This window comes from Abramis brama, assembly GCF_963993115.1.
Source record: "Abramis brama genome assembly, chromosome: 20".
NCBI classification, from domain to species: Eukaryota; Metazoa; Chordata; class Actinopteri; order Cypriniformes; family Leuciscidae; genus Abramis; species Abramis brama.
Genome location: NC_139982.1, coordinates 20,920,726 through 20,942,839, shown reverse-complemented (window position 1 = coordinate 20,942,839; position 22,114 = coordinate 20,920,726). Strand labels below are relative to the sequence as shown.

The window sequence follows — 22,114 nt, the reverse complement described above, 5'->3', positions numbered from 1 at the left end:
AGCAGTGTGTCCCGATCAGGAATGCAAACAGAGCCACTGATAAGCAGTTCTCTGTATTCTTTTACAGTCCACCAGTGGCGGATTCAATCACAAAAGCCAAATCATAATCTTCATCATTATTATTGGCAGCACATTAATTTCCATAAGTTGCAAAGAAAATCACTCAACATATTCTAAGGGGTTTTCACTAAACATTTTCTTTCTAAACTTCACATTTCTTTGAAGTCAAAGCTTCAGAGCACAGCTGCTTACAGCGTTTACTCTCTTCTGTCTCACTGTTTGTTTCAGGACTCTTCATAAAGTATAAAATTTGTACTAAATGCCATCAATTTCATTAGCACTGGTTGGAAACAGTATTCCTCTATCAAATGGTTAGTCTGCAGATTCAACTTAATGTTATCATTATTTTCTCAGTCCCACTTATCTCTGCTGTTTCACATGATTTCTTTTTTCCCTCATTCCCACATTTACTTCACGCACACACTTTCAGGTGCCGTGGGCACAGACTTTTCACATACTTCACTCTGCTTTTCATTCACACTCATTTCTTGCTTTTCATTCAAACCAACATTCAACCGTTGCTTCACAGTTTTTTACACACATGTTTTGCACAGGCACAACTTTCCTATGTCTAACATGCCCTTTTCCTCATAGTTTTCTTCATTGCACAGTACACTGGTGTGCAATATTTGCTGTTGGATGTTCCCATAATGGCTGCCTTTTTCCTGTCACTATTGCCCGTGGATTTTAATCTTTTATTAGCGCGCACTAACTGACTGTTCACCCAAGCTCAGAAGGTTGAAAATTAATTTCCGCTTACTCTCAATGTCTTTCTCTGGATGTTACTCTGTTTCGGCCTGGAAATCTCTTTATTTCCTGCCCTTTTTAAAAACTTTGTTCCAGTGATCAATTATTTCAGCTCCTTGAATTAATTTCCTAACAACGAGTACTCGGCTTCGGTCCGGACAATATCTTGACTTTTTTGGTCTCAATTTCCGTGCCCTTCTTAAAAGCCTCCCCTTCCTCGTACCACAGCTCTAGTTTCAGTTTCCAAATACAGCCATTATGGTTCACCCATAAAAATTCAAAAATCCCCAAAAGAAAATAAATTTGCCCACTTTTGACACCAATTGTTGTGCCAAAAATTCATTAAACAATCATCACCTGCGTAAGAGACACTCTGAAATTCAAATTGTTTACTGTCTCTTACCAGAGATGCTTCTGTTGCCACCGGGTTCTTTCTGATTCCAGTGGAGTTCCTCCTGGCCCTGATAGCAGTTGGCTCTTCTCTCTCAATTCTGCGAGGTAAGACTAAAGCCTGTGCTTCAGGATGATCAGTCGTCAATCCGCTTTACTCAGGGCCAGAAGAAACTGCCATGGAGTCCCACTTCTGACACCAATTGTTGTGGCAAAAATTCATTAAACAATCATCACCTGCGTAAGAGACACTCTGAAATTCAAATGATCATTAAAAAGTATTTTATTCTTGCAAGAAGGCCCAGTTGCCACACAGAAGTCACCAGTACAGTCTGTGAAACAAGTGCGACCAGGGAGGGAGGGCAGATGAGTCTTTATAATGCTTTCAAGGTCTTCTGCTTACAGGCCCTTATCTAAACAAGGAGAGGCTTCCCTGCAAACTCACAAGTTCTAAATTGGGCGGCCACTGACCCTAGGGGTCAGAGGTCCCTTTTCAATCTGCCTCCTCCTGACGTCTCACCTGTTTCCCAGTGTTTAAAAACACACACACATTAGTCATATGTTGGCAGACCAGATACAGTCCAGCAAAGAGTCATTTCAATGTCTTACTGAAAGTAAATGAAAATCAATACTGTAAATCATGGAAAATCAAAAATTCCCATAACAGTAAGCGTCTTTCAAATCTACTGAAGCGAACCAATCCCCGGGGCGGATTTGCGCCAGGATCTGTTTCAGAGTAGTCATCCTGAAGGCGCGCTTGTGAAGCGCTCTGTTGACGGGTCTCAGATCCCGTATGGGGCGGAGACCCCCTCCCTTCTTCGGCACAACGAAGTAGCGGCTGTAGAACCCGCTCTCCCGCTCGCTCGGGGGAACCGGTTCTATCGCTTTCTTCTCGAGCAAGCTGCACACTTCCTGTCTCAGCACATGAGCGTTTTGGGGCAAAGTTAATGACTGGATTACGCTGCGGAAGCGGGGTGGTCTGCGTTTGAACTGAAGTGTGTACCCATGCCGAACTATATTTAACACCCATGGTGAAATGCCCGGAATAGCTTCCCACGCTGCCTGAAAACGACTGAGCATGGGCCGATCTAAACCTGCGGTCATAGCCGCTGCGGTCATCGCCGCTATATAAGGGCTGGGAACATTTATGTTTATTGACCGTGACTCTGCGCTGCTCGAGGGCAGGGCAGGTAACACAGTGTGTGGTGCAAGAGGGGAAAAGAGCTCTCTTTGTGAAGTGGTAGTTTGCTTTATTGAACAAGAAACAACATTTACAGTATTCACAACATAACTGCACGTGTCGCTCGCAGAACGCTGAGGGACTAAGTGCTTTAGAGCGCGCCTCTTGGGCGCGGGGCCAACCTGGCGCTCTCCTCTCCTCTTGCCCGAGCGGTCAGGACGATTGCTTGGGCCTCGCGGGGGACGCGGCGGGTTTTCTGCGCGGGCTCCTCTGAGCCGTCCTCTTGCTACCCACTCCCTGCCACTGGCCGCTTCGGCCTCTACGGCATCCGGTCCGGGGCGCTGACTGCTGTCTGGCCGCAGCCTGAGGTTGACGGCCCGAGGCGGAAGACGAGCGAGAGCGAGGCTGCGGTGGTGGCGGGGGCGCCCTCCGCGGAATAACATGGCTCATTGCCTTCGCCTTTTTCTGGGTCTCAGAGTAACGCTCGGTGACCTTCTCAACGGCGTCTCCGAACAGGCCTGCAGGGGAGATCGGCGCATTCAAGAGCGTCTTCCTGTCAGCCTCCTGCACGTCCGACAGGGTGAGCCACAGGTGTCTGTGGAGGACCACCAAGAACCCCATCGAACGGCCAATCGCCTGGGCCGAACGCTTCGTGAAATCTTATTTCACTGATCGTTCCCAATTTGTTGTCTTGGGAAACAACAAATCCGATACTGGACAAGTCCGTTCTGGCGTTCCTCAGGGATCTGTTTTGGGTCCCACATTGTTTAGTGTTTATATGCTTCCTTTGGGGCAAATAATCAGGAAATATGGTCTGGGGTATCATTTTTATGCTGATGATACTCAAATTTATATTAGCTCTAAATCTGATCCTACTGTCACCTCCAAAATTCTCTCGGAATGTGTGCAGGAAATAGAAATGTGGATGCATCATAATTTTTTTAAATTGAACTCCTCTAAGACAGAGATTTTACTCATTGGCACACCTGCGGCTACCCACAAAGGGAGACATTTTAATTTGATCATCGATGATAGTGTTTTATCTCCATCTTCTTGTGCTCGTAACCTTGGTGTGATTTTTGACGCCCACTTAACACTAGACTCTCATATTAAGAGTATTACTAAATCTGCATTCCATCATCTAAGAAATATTGCAAGAATTAGGCCCTGTCTTACTCTACCTGATGCTGAAAGGCTTATTCATGCATTTGTTACATCCAGGATTGATTATTGTAATGCACTTTTTGTTGGTTTACCTGCTAAATCTATAAAACGCCTGCAGTACTTTCAGAATTCAGCAGCATGTGTGCTTACATACACTTCACCACGTCAGCACATTACAGGTGTGCTTTATAGTTTGCATTGGCTACCTGTCCAGTCACGTATTGCTTTTAAAACTCTTACACTAACGTTCAAAGCTATGCATGAAATTGCTCCTTCTTATATCTGTGACTTAGTCAGCCTGTATGCGCCTTCTCGTTCCCTTCGGTCTATGGATTCTCTTACTCTTCAGCAGCCTCCCTGTAGATTAAAATCTATGGGGGAGAGAGCTTTCTCTGTTGCGGCACCCAGGTTATGGAATGCACTTCCTCTTACTGTAAGAGACGCTCCTACATTAGCCAGTTTCAAGAAGTTGTTAAAAACACATCTTTTTAAAATTGCTTACTTAAACTGTCATGACTAGTATTTTATTGGGTTGCACTGTAATGATTATTTTGTATTACTCTTGTACTTTGTACTTTACTTGTTTTATTGTTTGTAGCGCTTTGGGTTTCAGAAAAGCGCATTATAAATAAAATGTATTATTATTATTATTAAGATGACGTCCCGACATCATCGAGACCTAAATCACAATAAGTGTCGAATTCAATAGCTTACATACAGCGCGCGTCTTCCTCTGCTTATAAACAGACCGTTTTGCGCTTCCGGCAATGTCGGGACGTCATCTTGTACAGTAGATGCCGGTAATACTCCCAAGGAGTGAGCAGCCAGTAACAAGTAGTAGAAGAAGAACGCCGTAATCTCAGTTCTCGCGCATGCGCTCCTGTGAACTCTCGTCAGAGGCCCACATTGAAGAACACTAATAGTTGGATAAAGTCGTTATTTTTGTTGTTTTCCGCACAAAAAGTATTGTCGGCGCATGATAAACTTAATGTAGAGCCACTGTAGTCACTTGGACTGTTTTAACGATGTTTTTAATAACTATTCTGGGCCGGCGAGTTTCGGTCCCTCTGAAAGCCTATGGAGGAGTGAGACAGCTGTCAGATTTCATCAAAAATATCTTAATTTGTGATCCGAAGATGAACGAAAGACTTACATGGTTGGAACAACATGAGGGTGAGTAATTTGCTGACAGAATTTTCATTTTTGGGTGAACTAACCCTTTAATGGATGGACGATCTGACAGGATTAATGTCAACGCTACCTCCGTTTGAGAAGCCTGCTCTACACCTGCCCGATAGAGAAACTGAGCATAAAGAGAAACTGAGGGCATATACATCTTTAGATGCCTATAACTATGTGCTGAATGGCCACGTCCAAGACGTGTGGTACGATCCGCAGTTCTGCCTAGCCAGCGCCAAGGCCAGACAGAAGACGACAATGTAAAGAGTGACATTACGGTGCAATTGTAATTATGTGAATATTTTCTTGACATAAAAATTCCAGACACAGCATATTCATTTTTTAACTATGTATTTGATTACCCTTTCTTACCAGGTTCTTCAAAAAGTCTAGTCCCAATCAATCAAAACAACAATCGGATGATTCACAAATAATAATAATAATAATAATAATAAGTTTAATTTATATAGCTCCTTTCCCAAGCTCAAGGACGCTTCACAATGACAGTAAATTACAAGCACTTTACAAATAAACGGACAGTAAATACAATCAAATAATCACAATCATTTAGAAAACATTATGCGATAAAATGTAAAATTGGAGCCTGTACTCCGTCGATTCTAGAACCCAACAACACATCAAGATGACATTTAATAATAATAGTAATTTAAGCTCCTCCTTATTATGTAGTCGAATCTGTGCTGGTTTGTTTTGGCCGCCTCCAGTTTTCATTCCGTAACTGTGACGTCGGTGCAAAAGGGGTTATAGTTCTTGTTCACAGTGATTAAAGAAGAGTATTAAATGAAAAGATTGAAAAATTATTGCTCAAACACCAAATAGGTGGCGTGGCGATATGCACTAAGTATGTAAATAAGCATTTAACAAAAGAAGAAGAAAGAAGTATCTCTTTCTTTTACTGTCTATGATCTCTGGTAGTATGGCGCGCTTTTTCTTAGCGTCCGTTTCCATGGTGACTCATCGATTTTTCGCTCTGAGAATGTCTTGTGTGTTAACTATGAACAACGTGAACATACATCAATTAAGCAAGGTTTGGTTTAATCAACTGAGAGTTCAGGGTATGTTACCTCATTACAGTTTCCATTATGATGTCTCACTCTTATCTGCTTGACCATGTGCTTTTTTCACTGTCTTATAAAAATACAAGGCAGCCGCACATCCCCACAACACCCCCCTGGTATTTTTCCAGAAACTCTCATCACAGAACTCCTCGTGTTTGATGTACTTTTATTTTCGTTCTTATCAGGGGGTGTGATAGGCTGCCGCTACACTATAAAATCAGTCTACATGAGACACACAGGATTTGGTTTCTATTTAGCATTGCCACAAACACTGTGTTTGGATAAAAACTAACATATTTGAAAGGCATTAAAAACTTTTTTGTTTCAAGACAAGGTAACGTTATATTTATTTTCAAACAGAAGTGCTCATTACGATAATGACAACGTTCAGCGTTCTCAAAATTAAAGGTTAATAATGTAACTTACAATGTTTATCTCATCAATTACCTTTGAGATGTATATTTTAAATGCTCTTATAGGCCAGTTTATTTTTTAGTAGGCTATGTGCGCTGGAGTAAAAAAAAAAAACAATTGATCATTTATACACATAGTTAATTATAGCAAATCAAAAAAATAAAAAGACTAGGCTAAATAAATAAGAAAATAATACAGTGCAATCAGTGGGATTTTAGAAATAAAATGTACATTTTTATATTTACAGTCAGAAAATGAAGGGAGCAGTTCACAGTCTTTTAGAAGAGAGTATTCGTCCATACATTGATCTGATCGACACTCTGCGGTCAGTTGGCATTCACAAGGACTTGGCATTACCGACTATTGCAGTGATCGGAGATCAGAGTTCTGGGAAAAGCTCTGTGTTGGAAGCGCTGTCTGGAGTTGAATTACCAAGAGGAAGCGGTGAGAGCTGATATTCATATATATTCAAAATTGAATACAAATAATAAGAGTGATATCTTTTGTCAGTACCAGTTTTTGTTATTAATTAACTGTCATTGCTAACTGAACTGTGTTTGCTATAGGAATTGTCACCAGATGTCCACTAGAGCTGAGGCTGAAGAAGGTAACAGTCGGAGCCAGCTGGAAGGCTGTTCTATCCTACCATGATAAGAAAAACGAATTTGTTGATTCATCATTAGTTGGAAACTACATTAAAGCAGGTTAGGAAAAAATGCCTGCAATCTGTTTTGTTTTCCAGTAGGAAGCGTTTAAAGCATGTACAAAATACTATAATATACTAATGTATCTATTTTCATGCTACTAGTAGGCCTACTTATTTTTTAGACACTAGTATCTTCCATTAGCTACTTATTCATTAGCTACTAGTGCTTATTCTTTAGGTACTAGTACCTATTTAAAGATACTACATATTAATTAGATAGGCTTCCAGTTCTCATTTATTAGTATTTATTCCAATAGTCTAGCATTTAATTATACTTAACCTCTTAGGGCCTAGTGGCCACATACGTGGACAGCACATTTTAGCTCTTATGTCCACAATTGTGTTCACTGCTGAATAGACTCTGTGCACAAGCGTAGTAACGAACTTCCGCTGACGCCAGAAGTCGGCATATCTGTTTCCGGTCTACTTCTATAAATTCCACTAGAAACAAACCTTGTTGTATTATTTTATTTTAATTTAATACTGTGAAGCTGCTTTGATACAATCTGTATTGTGAAAAGCGCTATACAAATATACTTGAATTGATTTGATTTACTTGCGCGTCGCCCAAAATGTCTATTTCGTGCAGCGAAATTGAAGCTCAAATGGCTGTTAGCGACTTGAATCAGAGCAAAGTGGCACACAACAGTGCTCCTTATACGTACCCATGTTAACAGGTTAGAGCTTTCACACTGCACGTGGTTGCAGTCCATCGATCCGTTCCAGGTGCGGCAAGTATACAGCATACACATAGAAGTGCAGAGATCGTTTCCGCACCGAGTCTATTTCTGCTGTGCTGCAAACGCTGAATTAAAGTGACAGCGCATGTTTCGTGGTCAAAATTAACAAAGATTGACCTGAAAATGTAGTAATTTCACCATAAATGCGTTTAATTAAATAAATTGTAGTAATCTCACCATAAATGCATTTAATTCTATAGGCCTACTACTATTTTTCACAGTCATCTTTTCACTTTTAGAAGACCGGGGTAAAGTAAGGTAAACTACAATTTACTTCAACAAGGCGACATAATGAACAACACTCGTCTCATTCGTGGAGGTGGAAAAACAAGTTCTTTGTGACATGCAAGATTTATTTTATCAAAATTTAAATGGAAAAGAAAAGGCATGAGAGTCGGCTGTTTTTGTCAATTTACAGTTAAATATTTGACCACTTGCTTGAGCAACTTAATATAAGTAATGCATGGAATAATAGCCCTACGTTGTTTAAATTGTGTTTAAACGTGCGTCCATTAAAGAGTGTAGGTTATATGTGTACAAAGAGAATCGCAATGCTGAAAAAACATTTTATTAAATAAAAGTTGCAGCGTAACTTCTGGATTTTAAATAAAAATAGTAAGTGTTTGTGGTACAGCCGTGAATCAGTTATTCACTGCAAACGCATCATATGTGAAGCACTATAGCGCGTGCTGCTCCTGCACCGCGCGCACACACACACTGCACACGGAGTATGTGGGAAACGGCCGTTAGATCCACCTAACGTTACAGTTCTTAGAAACTTAGATGTGTCACGCACATTATATCTCTTTATTTCGTACAACAGCAGCACTCGTCTTATTTGTTTATAGATGCCGATGAAGACAGTCGTAAACCGGAAACTGATATGCCGACTTCTGACAATAGCGGAAGCTCGTCGCGACGCTTGTGCACATAGCTAGTTGCACGTAGCCGCCATTTTGGATTTCGGATCAGCGAGGGTATGCTAAGACACTTCCGGTTTCGCATTACGCCCGGTGCAGGGAGCCGGAGAAAGACGAAATGTATCTTTTATAGTTGTTTATAGAATCAATTATCACTTAAAATACTACTAAGATCCATATTACTATCACACGAGCCAATGGCAATTAAATGCACGGACGCATAGTCAGATTAATGAATGAAATACACGAACAGAAGATTGTATTTGACTCATGCTGCATACACATACGCAATGACAATTATGCCTAGGCCTACTGTAAATATAGAGTTACAACTACGACTAGAGTTGTTTACATAAAATGCACCGTGAACATTCACATGTTTGCCCTGTTCACGTTCGAACTTGAGTGTGTGGGCCAGTACTTCCAGTGAAAACTACGGTGATCTGACAGCGAGAGCGAGAGACGCAGCGACCGAGTTCCATTACCACAGAGATATTTTTTTCACAAGGAGTGTTTTTAGGATTCAAGAGAGGTGACTTGCCTTTCAGAGGACAGCCTCAGCACTTAATCGTTGTGTGCCGGTGTCGTGCCGAAAAGTGATGGTCCGCCGAAAATTGATTGCGCCCATCTTTACGTCTACAGCTGGATCAAACAGACATAACGTGCAAATAACCATCAGTTTACGGTGGTGTTATGGACATGTATGGGGGTACTTACACTGCCATCTGGTGGTGTCAGAAATTAAAAACACACTACGGTCAAAATTCAAAATGGCGCCGAACACAAGGGAAGATGCAAGTGGTAGCTCCATACACAAACGTCGACCAGTTAAGAAGTTCTGTTATATTTCATGGCTTATTCTGATTTAGATATTTATAAAAGCCTTGTATATTTGTCATGACATGCAAATTTGAAAAAAAAAGTGTAAAACTAGCAACTTTGTAGGTCGCTAATATGCTAGTAAAGATGCACACACATAAAATGGGAAAAAGCAAGCTCTGATGCAGCTAAAAAACTCTCACACTCACTCACACACACACACACACACTCACATAGTGCTCACATTTTTCTCTGAAATCGGCAGATTTATGTATTCAGGTCAAATGGATATCTTATACAGTATTACAGTGTCGATCTAAAACTGTGTTTGTTTATTAACAGCTGTCAACCATTTCTGTACGCAAATGAGCGGTCTGAACTGATTTACCCAGCACATTTTTTATTTTCGCCATGCACCTGCGCACCACTTATGTGCACCTCTTATGTGCACCTCTGTATATAATCCATTAGGACTGTCAAAATTGAACACATGCAATACATTTTTTCAGTTTAACGAGTTAAAATATTTAACGCAATTAACATAGCATCAGGTGTTTTTTGTCATCCTTTTGGGTGCTCTACACTTTGAATGCATTGATTTGCATTGTTGAATGCATTGATTTAATTATGCAGAATGTCTGTTCTACAGCCCAGGATGAGCTGGCAGGAAAAGGGGTAGGAATATGTGATGACCTCATCACTTTAGAGGTCATGTCACCAGATGTGTGTGACCTCACACTGATCGACCTACCCGGAATTGCCAGAGTCCCAGTCTCAGGACAACCCGATGATATTGAAAACCAGGTTGAAAGTATAATCTGATTTATTATTGTCTTGCGTGCCACATGCAGAACCTTAGTTCTGTTCAGTTTTTAAACAATTTCTTCATGTCTTGTAGATCAAACGTCTGATTATGAAATTTATTGAGACGCAAGAGACTATAAACATGGTGGTGGTCCCTTGTAACACTGACATTGCAACAACAGAAGCATTAAAAATGGCACAAGAAGTAGATCCTGAGGGCAGAAGAACTATTGGTAAGATGATCCGCACATCATCTATCAACAAATAGTTTGAAGCACTTCTGTAAGCAAATGTGCATAATTTACCTTTTTTTTAACAGCCATTTTGACCAAGCCAGATCTCATAGACATGGGAACAGAGAAGAACATTCTGGACATTGTCCACAACAAAGTGATTCCTCTCCGCAAAGGTTACATCATGGTGAAGTGTAGAGGACAACAGCAGATCGATAAGAAAATTTCTCTGGAGGAGGCGACAGAAAAAGAGAGAGATTTCTTCCAAAAGCATGACTGTTTCAGGTTAGAATGTGAAAAGAATATTTAACCTTTTAACCAGTATTTAACATTTTGTTCTCTAAAATGTATGTCAATGGGACTTGAATTGCACTGTTTAGATAAGGCTATTTTTCCCTATTCCAACCAGTTTGCTAGCATAGTATGTCTGAACTGAAGTTAGCACATTCAGCAAATGGCATCCTATACTTTTAATAATTTTAGTTTGTTGGCTAATGTTATTAATGTTTACCTTGGCCAAAGCAGTTATGAGTTTTTGAAATACCAGGAGGTTATCAAACTATATAGTATATCAACTTTTCAAAAAGTGTCTTTTATTTTTCTACAGAGACCTCTTGAAAAAAGATAAAGCGACTATTAAATGTCTTGCCGTCAAACTGACTCAGCATCTCGTTGATCACATCAAAGTAAGTTACTAATGGTCAGGGATACAAACTTCATTTTGAAATAGGAATTCACTGCTTTAAAAGGAGGTAATGGCATTCTCAGCAATATTTTTATTTATTTATTTTTGTTTTGTTGCGGCAAACACATTTGACAGTGTTCGTTCGACTACAATGGCTGCTAATTGTGTGACTGACTCCAGCTGCATCCGGGCTAAAACCTGCCTAAACCATGTCTATATCAATAGGAATCCACAGAATCAAGAATTTCATGTGAAAGTGAAAGCTTTTCTCATGTAAATATCGGAATCGGTACAAATTGGATACATGGGTCCGCCGCGTTTACCAATAGAAAGCTGCATGTTTTGAAAGTTACTTCTGTGTAAGCTGTGCTTTAGGCTATATATAGCCTATTCATACATAGCATGAATATGTATGAATAGGTACTTTAGAAACCAGCCTTTATTAATTATTGCAGAGATGGGGTTTGGGACTTGGTTTGTCGGACTGTTTCTGGGGATTCACTTTTTATTTGACCTACCTTTTGTCTTCTGCATTCTCCTTACCATTGTCTCCTGTTCGTCCCTCAGACTCGTCCCCCAGAAACAGTCCCATGGACCCAGCCCCTAACCCCATCTCTGCAATAATAATTGAAGAGTTCAGATGCAAAAACCCCTAAATGCCATCTGAAATTTTCTTATAGAATGATCATTTTTATCAAGCTTGTATATTTAAATTCAGTAATTTCACTCAAATAACAATTAATAGGTAATCTTCATTGCCATTTGAGTGAAATTATTGAATTTAAATATACGAGCTTGATAAAAATGATCATTCTAGAAGAAAATTTCAGATGGCACTTAGAGGCTTTTGCATCTGAACTCTTCAATTAATAAAGGCTGGTTTCTAAAGTACTTCTTCCTGCCTCTATGTATTAATGCTCATGGGTAGCCTAAATGGGTTCCATTCAGACCTTAACATTAAGTCTTTTACTGTTATATATCAACAAGATATTTTCACCTGGCTATACCCAAATTTGTTTAGATCTGTTGTGGTATTTATGCAAATTAGCACATACGTAATTAGACTATGCACTGTTTGTCCATGTTAACAAACAATTTCAAAAAACTTATAATACTTTTTTTGTTTGTCTTGATGTAAGTAATCAACTATTACAATTTTTAAATTGTTTACCCTATTCACGTGAGAAAAAGAATAAATAGGCGTATGAATAGGCTATATTTGGGTCTTTTTTAAAACTTTCCCCTAAGGGAATCTTAGGGGCTTTTTTTTCTTTACTCAGGACATATTGAGGATACAAAATCAGTTGAGTTTGCTTCTGTTGCAATTTGTTCAAGGTTGACCCCCATTTTGGCTTAAAATGACTGGACTAGATTGCTTTTTCAGATATTCATACAACTAAATATTCTGGGGGCCATGAAAGTTTTATAAAAATGCTGGCGGTGGCTGGCAAATAAAAAAAAACGCTGGTGGGGAAAGAGTTAACTATAAGTAGACTAGCTACTATAATATTGCACCTTTATACTTTTATGTCTTAATACATATTTTTTATATTTTCATGTCTTCAAAATAACAAAATATACATTAAATAGACTATTTTTATCAAACCTCTGCAACATAAACTTCCATATCCTTCAAAGTGCGGACACATTAGTGCAGTTTTGGCTAAATTGTGGAGAAAAAAGGTCCATTGTCAATATTGTAATGTATAGATCTAAAGCACAGCTCACACAGAAGTAACTTTCAAAACATGCAGCTTTCTATTGGTCAACGTGGTGAATCCATGTATCCAGTTGGAACCGATTCCGATATTTACATGAGAAAAGCTTTCACTTTCACATGAAATTCTTGATTCTGTGGATTCCTATTGATATAGACATGGTTTATGCAGGTTTTAGCCTGGATGCTGCTGAAGTCAGCCACACAATTAGCAGCCATTGTAGTCGAACGAACACTGTCAAATGTGTTTGCCGCAACAAAACAAAAATAAATAAATAAAAATATTGTAGAGAATGCTAAAGGATGACAAAAATTAACAGATGCTGCATTAATTGCGTTAACAGCCCAAATTTGTTTTTCATAAAAAACGCAGCATTTTGCATCATATGGTTGCAAATGAGAACCTGTTCTCAACCGATATAATTGCGTAGGCTTGACATCGCGATTGCGATATGATTAATCGTGCAGCACTAGTTGAGGTTATTTTATGATTAAGATAAAACAAACATAAAATCTCACAGCATTAATTATAAAATGGAGTTTGCAAGCCTATGAACAGTGGAGGAAAACTAATACTGGCTTTTGGGTAATAGATAAATAAATATGGAAAAATCGATTTGTGGCGTTTGAGAATCTATTTTGAATCGACCACATTTTAAAAAACGATTAATCAAAAAATTCAAAAAAAAATTGTCAAGCCCTAATATTTAGTATGTTGTTTCATACACCTAATTAGCAGTATGATCAAGGCCCAAATGGTAAAAATGGAAATTAGGCAGCTCATTGCTGTTGAGACTAATTCTCTGTTCATATTTTTCTATTACTATATATTTTGAACATAGTGTGTTCCAAATGCATTGTGTGAATTATTTTTTAAATTTTTTTTACTCATTTTTGTCAGAAATCCCTGCCACACCTCAATGAGCAGATAAAAAAGCAGATGTGGGAGCTGAGGAGTGAGCTCAAAGAGTGTGAGGCTGGACCACCACAGGATCCTAAGGGGGCCAAACTATTCCTCACTGAAGTAACAATTTAATCTTAATTTAATTTCATTGCTTCTCAAAATTATTATTTGGGGTCCAAGCAACTGATGTGTACCAAATTTTGTGAGACACAGCCATTTAATGCTAAATTACATTTCTCCTAATAATTGTGTAACCATAATGGCTATAATAAATTATTAAAATACTGACTATACTAAATCCTCTAGTGTTGCCAAAAGAAATAATTTATGCCAGTTTTTTATATTGTATTTATAAAATGATTAATGTTATTATGTAATGTAACATTTTAGGTAACAAATGTTATTTTTGTTCTCACAGACTTTAACAAGATTCAATGATCAAATCAAGTCCTTATCATCAGGAGAGCTGATCATTGAGAACAATTTGTTTGTCCAACTTCGGGCTGAATATGAGAAGTGGAATGATCATCTTAACAACACAAAGACAACTTGTTAGTATTTTTTTTTTATTTAAGAAATATAAATATATTTTAATTGACTGATGTTTGTTCTCTTCAAATGAAAAAGTCAAATCATTTCAAAATAAATCTGCCTTGTTCCCAAACAAGTTAACAAATCGACTGAAGAGATGATAGCAACTATTCAGAAATACAGAGGGAGGGAACTGCTCGGCTTCTGCAACTACAAAATGTTTGAGGTGGTTCTGCAAAAGCATGTGGCCACACTTAAAGACCCAGCCATAGACTTACTCAACACCGTCAAAGGTACCATCACTCATCTCCATGCTAAAGATCTTTCTGCACAATGGGGACATTTTTCATTATAAAACCAAAAGATGAGATTACAACTGAATAACACAGGGGAATGTTTTTGTAGTTTTATCTGAATTGTGAGACATTGTGGCTATTAGTCATTTTGATTTTTGTATTTTTCCTGAAGGCATCATCATCAAGCAGTTTACTGATGTAGTAAATCAATGTTTCCGGAAATACCCTGTTCTTCTAGATATCACTACGGTAAATATTGCTCCTTATTAGTGGTAAACAAAACTAAACAATTTTTAATCAAGCTTCCTCTGTACATCACTTGATTCTATAGGACAAAATTCACAACATTCAGTCAACCCAGCAAGAGAAGGCAGAGCAGAGGATCTTAGAGCAGTTTGAAATGGAAAACATGGTCTACACTCAAGATTCCATCCACTTGAAGGCCTTAAAAGAGATTCCTGAAGAGGCGATTTCAGATACCAAAGTGACGTTTTCAGAAGAGCAATTACCTATCTTTCACCAAAAAAGCAAGTACAGTGAAATACTGCGGGCATATTATGAGGTAAATCTTCTTAGTTTTCAGTTACAAATATGAAGCTTTGTTCAGAGACTGAATGGACTGCAGTGCTTAGTACCTGATTTTCTTTCAGATTGTGGTGCAGCGAATGGCTGACCAACTGCCCATGATGATCTCATTTTTCATGCGGAAGCAGACTGCTGAGCTCCTGTCTATTGACATGTTGAGTTTACTGGATGGGGCAAATGTGAGCGAGCTCCTGTTTGAGGACTCTGAAGTTGGTAGAAAGCGCAAAGACCTACAGGCCCGACTGGATCGTTTGAGTATTGGTCAGGAAAAAATTAGCAATTTTATCTACTGACTAGAGGAAATGATCTGAAAGGGCATCTAATGTACCTTATGATAATCTTAGGCTATTTGACAACTCATATAACTTTCTTCAGCATATTAAAACATTTTGATGTATATATATATATATAGTATTGTTCCAAATATAAGACAACCCCCCAATCTGAGAAATCTGAGAGCGTAGTGTAACAGTGCAGCACTTCTGGGTTGTACGTCTGAACGTAGGCTCACTACCAGCATCACATGCATCACACACATGAGTGTGTGAGTAATTACTGACAGAATTTTCATTTTTAGGTGAACTAACCCTTTAAGTTATTTTGGGAAGACTTAAAACATTTACTTTTTGAAGCACTACAAGATTGTATTATGAATAATGACTTATTATAACCCTGCAGGGTTTTCATTGCCAAGCAATTTGTCACCATTATGTTCAGTTCATAGACTTTCAGTTGTTTTCATTCATCACCTGTGTTTCCCTGTCTGTTTCCCGCCACCAATCTGTAACCATGGACACTGATCACCTTCCTCACAGCTGCCTGTCGTTTGTGTTCATTATCACTGTGTATTTAGTTCCAGCCTGTATTCAGTTCAGTATCCAGTATTGGTTGTCTATGTCTAACCCTATCTCCTGTTCCTGAGTATATATTATTAAAGTGTTTGAGATTATCCCCATTTTCTTCTTCTTCTTCTTCATTGTGATGAGCCATGACACAATTTCTAGATAAAAGCTATTAATAAACTGAATTTTGATTTCATCTGGCGAAAGAAATATCTACATTTGAAAAAAGATATAATAAAAGAATATGAGGAAGGTGGACTAAAGGAAATAGATTTTGATATCATGAATGGGGTTCTTAAACTTAAATGGCTGTAATCTATTATCAAGAATGAGCATTCAGTTTGGTTTGCAATTCCATCAAGTCTTTTTTTTTTTTAAATTTGCAGGTATAAAACATTTTTTTACAATGTGACTTCCAGATTTCTAAAGTTCCATTGAAACTATCTGTTTTTCATAAACAAGTCATCTTTTATTGAAAGATGTTGTTCAAAGTCAAACACAATTTCAGTCCACATAATATTTAATTACTGTTGTTACTGTTGTACCCCAGTTATTGGTTTATCACAAAGTGCAATGGAAAGTCAAATTATCTTTACTTCAAATTTTCTGTCATCTCTTGGAATATCTGAAAGCAGGTTTTTCCTAATATCCGTTATAATTAGAAGAACACATTTTACACATGGGGAAAATCAATTGTTTAGTCGATAATTCAAGAAGGTCAGAATTTTAAAGCTCTTTCTAACTTGTGCTCGGCCTTAAAAGTAACATCTTATAATTGTTTAACTATAGCATTTGTTAAAATGAGGATTTAATTACAAATAAGACTATTGATGGCTCCTCATTAGCTTAACATTACTATGCTTAGGCCAATGTTCACTTTTTTCTTTCTTTTTTTATCTATAGCATTTATTATGAAAAATAGGAAGCTGCATTTAGAAACTAGCCTAGCTACAACATGCCACAGTTGTAGCATAAATCTTTAGTGGAAAATCTGTTCCCCCAAAAGAGATGATCTATTATAAATTCTACAACTAGTCAAATGTTTCCACAATACAATAGAAAAAGCTAATGTATGTTGGAGCAGGATGATGTTTTCCCTTTTTTCATCAATCTTTTTAGTGGCTGTTTTAGATCACGTTTTACTACATTCTCTATATTTCAAAAGGATTGCACATTTTATCATTAGCGTCGCATAGAAACGGCTCGTGCAAATTTTATCACACGTTTGGAGCGCGCTGGTGAACGCGCCTGCGGTGATTCGCGCGCCACCCATGCTAAATCAATATTAGGCTTCATTCACAGTCACAGTCATGCTCGTACAGCTTACAAAAGCTCCGAACGCGCGATGTATACAATAAATTAATAGCCTGATGTACGTTTGGGTGTGTGCGCTCAGACTACCGGCAACATGTGAGAAGTACACCATGCCCTGGCTGCTGCACATATAAATACAGAAGTAAACGAACGTCTTCTGCTAGTGCTCCTGTAGTCGACTCGACACCACCATCTAGCGGTTTGGCGGCGTAGTGCGTATTCGCTGAACGACAGACACGCCAACGTGAGACTACGGTGTCCACAAACAGTCAATAATAGCCTTCTTTTTGTCATACTAATTCCCTCTCAGGTACAACAGAATTGCTGAAAAATACATGGACTCACGAGGGGAATCTTTCTTCTAAATGAGTAGGATAGATTGCTTGCTTTATACTACTTTTTTTATATATATATTTGCATAGTCTCTCTAGCCTAAATGTGTTTCTTTTAATAAGTTTCCATTGTCTATTTTAAAGGAAATAGTCGTGACGACAGCAAACATCATTATTTACACGATAGTTGACAAACTGGATTTAAAGCGTTTTAGCCAGAATTCTAAAGAACGAGTTAATCAAGTTGGACAGAGTATATGGGTTAAATACAGTAACCTTCACTACCTTTGCACTGCCATTAGTCAGCCTTACGCATAGAGTCTAAAGTCTAGAGCAACTTTATTAAATTAGATCCGCACTTCCGCAGTGGCAAAGGACAACATATATGATTTAAAAAAAAAAACATAAGTATTTTTAATTCTACTTTTTTTTTTTAAATATAGAAAGTGATCAATTGATAGATTGCTGATGTGTTGTGCTGAATAACTTTTTCTACACCTTCGCTTAAAGTGGATCTACAGCTTCTGTGAGGAGAGCCGAACATTTCAGTCATGATATACGTTAGAAGAGGTTGGTTTTGCTTCTCTTCGCTATCTTTTTCTGTCTCTCTCATGTTTCATGTTTATGTTGACATTTTTATTTCTAGTTGGTCCCCTTGTGGTACACAGGAGACAGAGAGGCAAAAGTAAGTTATGTTTTTGAAGACATGCTAGATGTCTCGTTCAGTGCAGTGTTTACTTTCCTGGTTGCATTGTCTTCTATCACAACGCAGAAGCAGTACATTTGAAAAGTGACTGTGAATGTAAATGTTTCCTTACTTTGCATAGATGCCAGACTCTAAAAGCTTTATATTCTCAAGCCTTTAAAGTTTTTTCGTGATGCCACAGCCCTTCTAGACTTTTTATAGTAGCCTAATGTTCTATGAAAACCAACAACATTTAAATTGGATTGAATTAGGCCCTTGTTCCTGTTGATAAAAACATGACTATCTGCTTTAAGTGGTCAAACAGGTTTTGGCATGATAACTGCTGTTTTGATCTCTCTCTATAAGATCTAACCAGCTTAATCAACCAATAGCATCGCAGCCCCCTAATGACCATAAATGACCAACAAGGTCCAGAAAATACGGGGGGAAAAAACAGCTACCATCAGAAAAATATCAGCACATTTTGAAACTTTTGTTCCACTTTTGAAAGGATGCTGTGCAAACATTAAATCTACTAACAAAGATGGATATTACGGTAAAATGAGAATTATATATAATCACAATTGCTTTCACAGAAAAATTGAAATTTGTTTTCATGGTGGCTGCCCTCATAATATCCATAAGCTTTGTCCTCAAGCTCCTGCAGATCAATCCTGAACTAACAGTATCAAATATAGTGGGTGAGTTACTGCTATAAGGAATATTTAATTTTTATATTTTTATATATATTTTTATATATTTACATATAGGCTAAACAATGCATGTTTTATATTTTTCTCTAACCCAGAAAGGTCAATGGGGGGAGAAGTTTTTGTCCAGTTGAAACCTGATAATCACAAAGATGATGGTAAGCAATTACCGAATAATCTGGTCTGGTACAGTGTAAAAAAATACTTTAAGGGTACATATTTACATGTCTATGTTTTATCAGGTCCTAAAAACAAATGTGGCCTACCAAAACCATGTCCTGGAAAAGATTTTGCCTTTAAGATTTACAGCGGTGCAACAAACATTGTTGGTCCACAAATATGCTTTGAGGGGAAAATGTAAATATACTTTTACTGAATGATTAAACCAACACCATAAGTGCTATTTGACAGAATTTAAACCTGTTCTGCATTTTGTTTTAGGATAATAGAGAAAGACACACGTGGTCATAATTGGCTGGGAATTAATATTGTTGTTATCAATGGTAAGTTTGTCGAGCCCTTTTAAAAAAAGCAAAAAATTAAAATGCCACCATGTTTTGTATTTAGTAATATTTTAATATTAATATTTTGAAATATTTTATCAATATGTGGCTAGAAAAAGTATGTGAACCACTTGAAATTAACTTGTTTTCTGCAGTAATTTGCCATAAAATGTGATCTGATCCTCATCTAAGTCACAACAATAGACAAACACAATGTACTTAAGCTGATAACGCACAAACAATTCTAATTTCTCATGTCTTTTTTAACAAACCCATTAAACAGTCCCAGGAAAAACGAAGTGGATCAATAGACTAATTACTTCAACGAAAGCTAATACTTTGCACACCTGGAGTTTGAAGGTGTGGTTTAGAGCTGCTTTGATTGATAAATTACATGCAAATACTTTTAAGACTGCTCTTGGTAAGAAGCATAAACTGATGTGAACCATGCCTCGCAAAAAGGAGCGTTGATCTCCGTAAGGCTGGAAAGGGATACAAAGCAATCTCAGTGTTTAGGCATCCATCAGTCAAAAGTTAGACAGTTAAGTACTGTGGCTAAGCTTCCTAGAAGTGGGCGCCCAACCAAGATGACTCCTAAGGCACAACGCAGAATCCTCAATGAGGTAAAGAAGAACCCACGAGTAAAAGCTAAAGTCTTGAAGATTGAAGTTTGCAAAAGAGCACATTGCCACTGGGAAAAAATGTATGGACTGATGAAACAAAAGTTGAATTGTTCGAGAAGAAGGGCACAGCTTACCAACACCAAAACATCATCCCAACAGTGAAGTATGGTGGAGGGAACATGATTTGGGCTTGCTTCACTGCCTCAGGGCCTGGACCTCTTGCCATCATTGAGGGGAAAATGAATACTCAAGTTTACCAAAATATCCTACAGGATATTGTCAGGGTGGCTGTCTGCCAGCTAAAGCTTGGAATTTGGGTGATGCAGCAGGACAATGACCCTATGCATCGAAGTAAATCCACCACAGACTGGCCCAGTCAGAGCCCAGACCTTAACCCCATAGAGTTGCTGTAGAATGGCCTCAAGAGAGGTGTTCACAGCAGACATCCTACAAATGTGGCTGAGCTGAAGTAGTTTTGTGAAGAGGAATGGTCAAAAATTCCTCCTGAACGTTGTGCAGGTCTAAACCAAAGTCATTGCTGCCAAAGGAGGTTTGACCAGATATTAACTCCAAGGGTTCACTTACTTTTTAATGGGTGTGTTCAACAAAAAAACAATAAATTAGATTTGTTTGTGTGTTATCAGCTTAAGCACATTGTGTTTGTGGATCAGATCACATTTTATCGCAAATTACAGCAGAAAACCAATTCATTCCAAGGGGTTCACATACATTTCTTGCCAGAGTGTAATATGTTTTCTTTCTTATTCATTAAAAATTCAGAAAAAACAGGTGAACATGTTAACACTGGCAGCTTCAATATGTGGAGTGGAAGTATGTTGTATCTTGACTTCATTACACCATGTTGTTCAGTATTTCTGCATTATAATACTTATTTCATTCTCATTCTCAGTTCACACATACGTAATAAATAAATCTTTTGCTGTTGACAGAGGTTGAGGAATTGATAGAGTTTCTGAAGTCAATCGAGGATGGTTCTCTTGTGTTAATAGCCACTTTTGATGATCCAGCCACAAAGTAAGTTTCTTTCTCCAGTTTTATCATATACTACATGCACATCTTATGATGGTGTTGTCTCATGATGTCATGATTTGTATGCTTCCTTTATTATAGACTTAATGATGAAGCAAGGGCACTTATTGCAGAGCTTGGCAGTTCATATATTTCCCAACTAAAATTCAGAGATAACTGGATCTTTGTGGGTGGGAAGAAAACCATGACCCATGTCTCTTTTGAGACGGTAACCCATTTTTAACTCACATTCACCCATTTATGTGCTTTAGTTTATGCAATGAAAAAACTAAATGTATGCCTCTCCCTTTTCTGTCTTTTTCAGCACTTGAAGAATGATAGGGAAACTAATAAGTATGAAAGCTGGCCAGAAATGGTTGAGATGGACGGTTGCATACCAAGAATAGACTAACTGTTTTTCCTGTAGCACAATTTGTTCTGCTAAAAGAACATTTGCATGTTTGTATGAGTCATTTTAAAACCAGCATCCAGAAGCTATTTACTCGTCTTCAACAATACAACATGCTGAGCCACAATGTGTTTCTGATTTTTATTTTTATTTTATGTTTCTATTACTATCTGAGACCATATACATCACTGTTTCAACTATGGTGCCATTTTTAAACAGGTTATCCTGGACTGTATAATATAATAGGCCAACAATATAATATAGTTTGATTTTAATTTAGATGTAAATATATATATATATATATACTTTTTTTGTTGGGTTTTATGGTAAAATGTATTTTTAAATGAATTGTAAATGTAATAATTATAGTTAACGTTTATATTGTGGTATTCATATGGTTTATTTATGATGTTAAAGTGTATGTTGCTGTGTTTTCTTTTGTCTGTAGCCTATATAAAACATTACTTTTGTTTTCAATTCTGAGTGGGTTTTGCTTGTAACACTACTTTTGGTG

The 22,114-nt window shown here is 37.9% G+C and overlaps 2 protein-coding genes across 6 annotated transcripts in view; both read left to right on the top strand.

The window, feature by feature from the left end:
* The window catches only part of LOC311070490 (interferon-induced GTP-binding protein Mx2-like), a 28,895-nt gene extending 12,788 nt beyond the window's left edge, over nucleotides 1-16,107 (top strand). The window contains exons 3-14 of the mRNA XM_084094370.1: nucleotides 6,461-6,657; nucleotides 6,780-6,917; nucleotides 10,048-10,202; nucleotides 10,297-10,435; nucleotides 10,522-10,720; nucleotides 11,043-11,121; nucleotides 13,739-13,861; nucleotides 14,160-14,292; nucleotides 14,410-14,565; nucleotides 14,741-14,817; nucleotides 14,900-15,130; nucleotides 15,219-16,107. Of these exons, the coding sequence (XP_083950496.1) occupies nucleotides 6,461-6,657; nucleotides 6,780-6,917; nucleotides 10,048-10,202; nucleotides 10,297-10,435; nucleotides 10,522-10,720; nucleotides 11,043-11,121; nucleotides 13,739-13,861; nucleotides 14,160-14,292; nucleotides 14,410-14,565; nucleotides 14,741-14,817; nucleotides 14,900-15,130; nucleotides 15,219-15,446 (1,855 nt within the window). The 3' untranslated portion in view covers nucleotides 15,447-16,107. The remainder of the gene's footprint in view (nucleotides 1-6,460; nucleotides 6,658-6,779; nucleotides 6,918-10,047; nucleotides 10,203-10,296; nucleotides 10,436-10,521; nucleotides 10,721-11,042; nucleotides 11,122-13,738; nucleotides 13,862-14,159; nucleotides 14,293-14,409; nucleotides 14,566-14,740; nucleotides 14,818-14,899; nucleotides 15,131-15,218) is intronic.
* A 1,433-nt stretch (nucleotides 16,108-17,540) lies between these two features.
* On the top strand, nucleotides 17,541-22,077 carry LOC311070487 (protein FAM3C). 5 transcript variants are annotated; one of them, XM_084094362.1, is made up of 11 exons: nucleotides 17,541-17,678; nucleotides 18,152-18,211; nucleotides 18,288-18,326; nucleotides 18,923-19,027; nucleotides 19,135-19,194; nucleotides 19,279-19,393; nucleotides 19,478-19,539; nucleotides 20,943-20,993; nucleotides 21,113-21,197; nucleotides 21,294-21,420; nucleotides 21,517-22,077. In XM_084094362.1, the coding sequence occupies exons 2-11, from the start codon at nucleotides 18,193-18,195 to the stop codon at nucleotides 21,601-21,603; spliced, it is 750 nt and encodes a 249-aa protein (XP_083950488.1). In that variant the 5' UTR covers nucleotides 17,541-17,678; nucleotides 18,152-18,192; the 3' UTR covers nucleotides 21,604-22,077. The 5 variants fall into 5 exon arrangements, with proteins under 5 accessions (XP_083950488.1, XP_083950490.1, XP_083950492.1 ...); XM_084094364.1 differs by lacking the exon at nucleotides 18,288-18,326; XM_084094366.1 differs by lacking the exon at nucleotides 18,288-18,326 and having other exon boundaries at nucleotides 17,570-17,619.
* Nucleotides 22,078-22,114: the final 37 nt, after the last annotated feature.